We start from the raw sequence: 4,455 nt of genomic DNA, 5'->3' as shown, positions 1-4,455 counted from the left end.
ACAGCCAGTAAATGAGAGTAGGTACTATCATATTAAGAGTCCCATGTTTCAATTTTGGTGCAGCTAGGATTGAGATTGTGAAAATGGTATGTTCCTTAGTTGTCACGTATGTAAAAAACTGTAAAAATATGAGAACTTGGTCAAGAAGGGTCATGCAATACAGAGAATTACTACCAGGTGAGAAAAGTGAAACAAGAACTACAACTTCATAGCTCCATGCTCCTCCCTGAGGGGCAACCACAGTTGATGGAGACAAGTATACTTCACAGTTTCCACAAAAGTTTGAGAAGCTTGTAAATTACAGGGCTTGTTTTTTTTTAAACAAGTCCTTGCAAGAGGACAAGACTGGGGGAGGGAGAAGAAACAACAAATATAGCTCTTCAGGCTAATGCAGTTTTAATTTACTATTTATTTTATGATTAAATACCAAACAAAAACATTTCAGATGCCCTGGCATAATTTAATACCAGGAAATGTAAGCAAGGGTGGGGAAAAACGCCCTTCAAGAAATGCTCCCTAACATGAGATTATGATGGACTGGTCTTCCAAAGAAAAAGATGCTAATCTCAGGTGGTGGCTCTTTAAACTACAAATTTAGACCAGACTAGGTCATTTTCATCTGTGCAATTCTCAGATATCTAAACCTACTAGTTTTTCTACTTCTGTACTACACTAAAAAAAAGTTTGGATGTATGCTGCTATCATACTTGGATCTCTCAGCATTACTGCTTAACAGCTTTCTTCCACTGCCTCTACATATTCTTATTCTTCACTTGTACTAGGATGTATTTTTTCTCCCAAAATATTTTCTCTTTGTATTTCTTAGCCACTTTATAGTATTTTCTACCTTTACATACTTTAATTTTTACAACTGTACCATATGGCACTCTTCTTTAAAGTGCTACATTTTCTGGCTTGACCCTATGGATCATTTGGACTAAAAGCTGACAGACTCTGCCATCTGAGAACTGTCCCTGACAAAGAATGCATCCTCTTTGCCTGGCAGACTGGTTTAAGGAGCTTCTCTATCATGTGCTATTATGCTCCAGTAGACTACTTCCTGGAGTTTACCAGCTGATAAGAGTTTAGAACAAACCCTCAACTAATCTAATTTAGTCTAGAACAGCAGAGCTTACCTGAGAATCTGGGAGCTACAACCAACTTGGTTTGTGGTCTCCTACTGTACTTAGCACAGTATCTGGGCCCAAGATGCACTGCTATACAAAGAAACTTAGCATATGAGACAAAACATAGGACAACAGTTCAAGGGACACGGAGAGGTCACTGACAACTCAGTTTGTTAAACTCAGTTAAATTTTAAAACATTAAAATAATATTTAATTCTAAATTGAGTTTTGTGAAGTAAGATGTTGTTTGCCTTCTCTCCAAGAACAATGAAAGATAACAGTGATAATTAGATATTCTAGACATCTGCTCTCAACTCTATAAATTGCTATTTATCGTTAGTTCATAATCCTTCCACCAGCTGAACTTCCGTAACATTATGTGCAGCCACACTAATGGATATTTTCAAGTAATATTTCTTGTCATTCAAATGCTTTACCAAGAATGAAGGGCTCATCTGTACTGCATTCCACTCATTCACTGGTTTTGCAATTAATCAGAAGTGCTAGCAAGTTTGGCACCCACTATGGGCACACCATACTGTTGATTGCTGGTGGTTCTATTATCAAGATGTTCACAGATTTTCTAGTAAAACTCCTTAAATATTAAATTAATCACAATTATCTTTTCTACAACATTCTAGTACAGCATCTTTTGGACACCCGACTATTGTGTTCAAGATCTTTTCTTAGTTGTCACTAAGGCTTCAATATGAAAGATACAATACTGTATTTAATGCTTGCCATGAACAACTGGAGGTCCAAATCTTTTCTCCAATTATGTTGTCTCCAGCTCTCAAGAGCTGTTCAACCTCAGGTGTACTCTATGACCCCAGCAGCACAACTGCATTGATTGCAAGTGTTCTGCTACAACTGTGTTCCCTGTCAGAAGGAGTCAGTGATGCTCAGATGAGGAAAAATAACCAATGATTTCCAAGCACAGAGGTGCTGCCTGCCTTCCCAGTGAATGACCATTAGAGAGGACGGATTCAATAAAACTTGCCTAGTTCTGATTTGAAAATGACTCTTTACTGACTCTACTGTCAATACTGCTTGAGTTCTTGTCATGTCAAACTTCATTCCACTGAGAGCTGTACACTGTCAGTCTGTTTCTGTGGTTGCTGCTGGTCATACTTTCTTGCTGGAAAAGAGAACAGAAATCAATGCTATTAAATGTTATTAACATACAGCCTGTTGAAGCACAGTGATTACTAGGAAGGTGGGTTTAATAGGAAGAATGCATCTCTGGTAAGAGACCTATCTTGGTCTGCTATTACAATAAGGTGTGTGTTTGAAGGAAAGTTAGCCATTTCCAATTCATAACTTTTTGAAACCTCAACTACCCCTACTTGAAAAGAATCAAGTGTTTCATTATATCCCATCAAACTAAGTAGAAAAACTGTCAGTGCCATCAGTTTCTTTTTGAACTGAAGGTTTAAGTGAGGGATGCAAATATGAATCTAGCACTGCTGGACAGAAAAGCAGATATGCTTGAATCTATTACAACTTATACTGCTGGAAACGAATTACAGGCAATTCATTATTTCCTTAGAAGATCTAGTCAAACAAAAAGTGCTAGGGACTAGGAGAGAAAAGATTAGCAAAAAGTTGTTATTAACTAGAAAATATATTTCTAAGTTTCAAGCATCTGTTAGCGTGAGGATTGTGACAATGAAGCAAATTTCTCAGCCTTCATTTATAGAGAGCTATGCCTGTAGCTTCAGAAATTGGTGGGAGAACTGAGTGCATAATCCAGCTCATGAGCCCTGGAAACTAAGAAAGTAGTCAGGAAGACATGATAGAAGGAAGACTTGTTCCCTGTAAATAGGTGGGGAAACATTTGAGGTTTATCCTGAAATCTATCAGGCAGAGAAGTGGCCAAGGAGGAGAAAGGATATGTCAGATTTCTAGCAATTACCCTTTTTCTTCAGAAGGAAAGATGGCACTAGTAAAAACTGATGGTAAGAAACAAAACCAAGCTGGTTTATGCTGAAGTAACTTTGCTGGACACATTTAAAAGCAAATGCTACCACCACCTGCAACTGTACACAGCAGAATACCGGCTGAAAGCTGTAACTATTACCCCAAAAGGTTTTGTCCTGTGAGATCTACAAGAGCTTAATGCCATTATTCAAGTTTCTCCCAATGAGTATTCCTATAAATATTTTTCTTGCAGGCATTTTCTCTTCTGATGATGTTGCTTATACCTTCACCAGAATCAGTGCCCCAAATCGCATCTGCCTTACATGGTAATCAAAAGGAAGGCAGGTATTTCATTCCTTCAGTTTTGTAAAATGAAGACCGACTATGTGGTGGAGTTAGCTGGATCAGTTACAGAACATTCTGGCAAGGCTCGTGGTGCCAGTTTATATCAGTTACAAGGAAATCATTCAACGGTATGATTCCCACACCTCTAACTATACTCTAGTGTGCACATGGTATAGTTTTGCAGGTGGCATTTACAAATATAAACTAACACATAATAGCCACGTGGTCAAAGTGTGCCTGGTAAGGTGAACCAAAAGCTATTCCTCTAAGGAAAAACTCCTCTAATAAAAATCCTTTACAGAAAGTGTAAAATATCACACGCACCCTCTTGAGTTTTGCACTTTTAACTTAAAGCAACCTGGGAACTCAGAAAACTCAGAGGTTTATAGGGCTGTTAGCTCCCAGCCTAAGGGCTTCCTGGTGCCTCCAGCTACCAAGGAAGCATGGAGTTTCAACCTACAATCACAGAAGGATTTATTATTTACAACTCATGAGAAGACAGCCTAAAGAGACATATTCCCTGCATCATGAACAGTACCATTGTAAAATAATTTCACTATTAAAACCTACGAAGTCCAAAGATACCTCTGTGCAAGGAAAAAGAGGGAGCAAAAGGACTAACACAAAGCAAAAAAAATGTTAGTTGCAAATTTTCTAGCACCAAGTTGCTGGTCACCTATATGTAAGTCACCACCAGAAGCACAATAAATAACCTACTCCAACCATGCAATTATTCCATCATTTCTTACTTAACAAAAGACCAGAGAAGAGTCTGTCTATATTTGAGTCTGTTCCCAAATGCAAGAGCAGGAAACAGGAAAATTACTGATTGGTTCAGAGTGTTGTCATGTCCAGTCTAAAACAGCTCAATACACAAGCAGGACATCAGACTGGGTGACATCTATCTGTGGGTGGACTAAACTCAACAAGTATCTACATGACGCAACAGCTGTGATCCAAGTATAACAAAATCTTCCTACATATCCTGATAAATAATTGGAAATCACTTTAACATCTGACACCTGGGAAACAAGCAGGAGGAACTTACCCTCCTACTAGCTGA

General features: G+C 38.3%; 1 protein-coding gene across 1 annotated transcript in view; it reads right to left on the bottom strand.

The window, feature by feature from the left end:
• Positions 1-389: 389 nt before the first annotated feature.
• The window catches only part of SMIM19 (small integral membrane protein 19), a 10,192-nt gene continuing 6,126 nt past the window's right edge, over positions 390-4,455 (bottom strand). Inside the window, exon 3 of the mRNA XM_019522239.1 lies at positions 390-2,265. Coding sequence (XP_019377784.1) covers positions 2,201-2,265 — 65 coding nt within the window. The 3' untranslated portion in view covers positions 390-2,200. The remainder of the gene's footprint in view (positions 2,266-4,455) is intronic.

Source organism: Gavialis gangeticus, unplaced genomic scaffold (genome assembly GCF_001723915.1).
Source record: "Gavialis gangeticus isolate Ggan-Ray unplaced genomic scaffold, GavGan_comp1, whole genome shotgun sequence".
In the NCBI taxonomy this organism is placed as follows: domain Eukaryota; kingdom Metazoa; phylum Chordata; order Crocodylia; family Gavialidae; genus Gavialis; species Gavialis gangeticus.
This window is presented reverse-complemented; position numbering and strand designations above follow the sequence as displayed.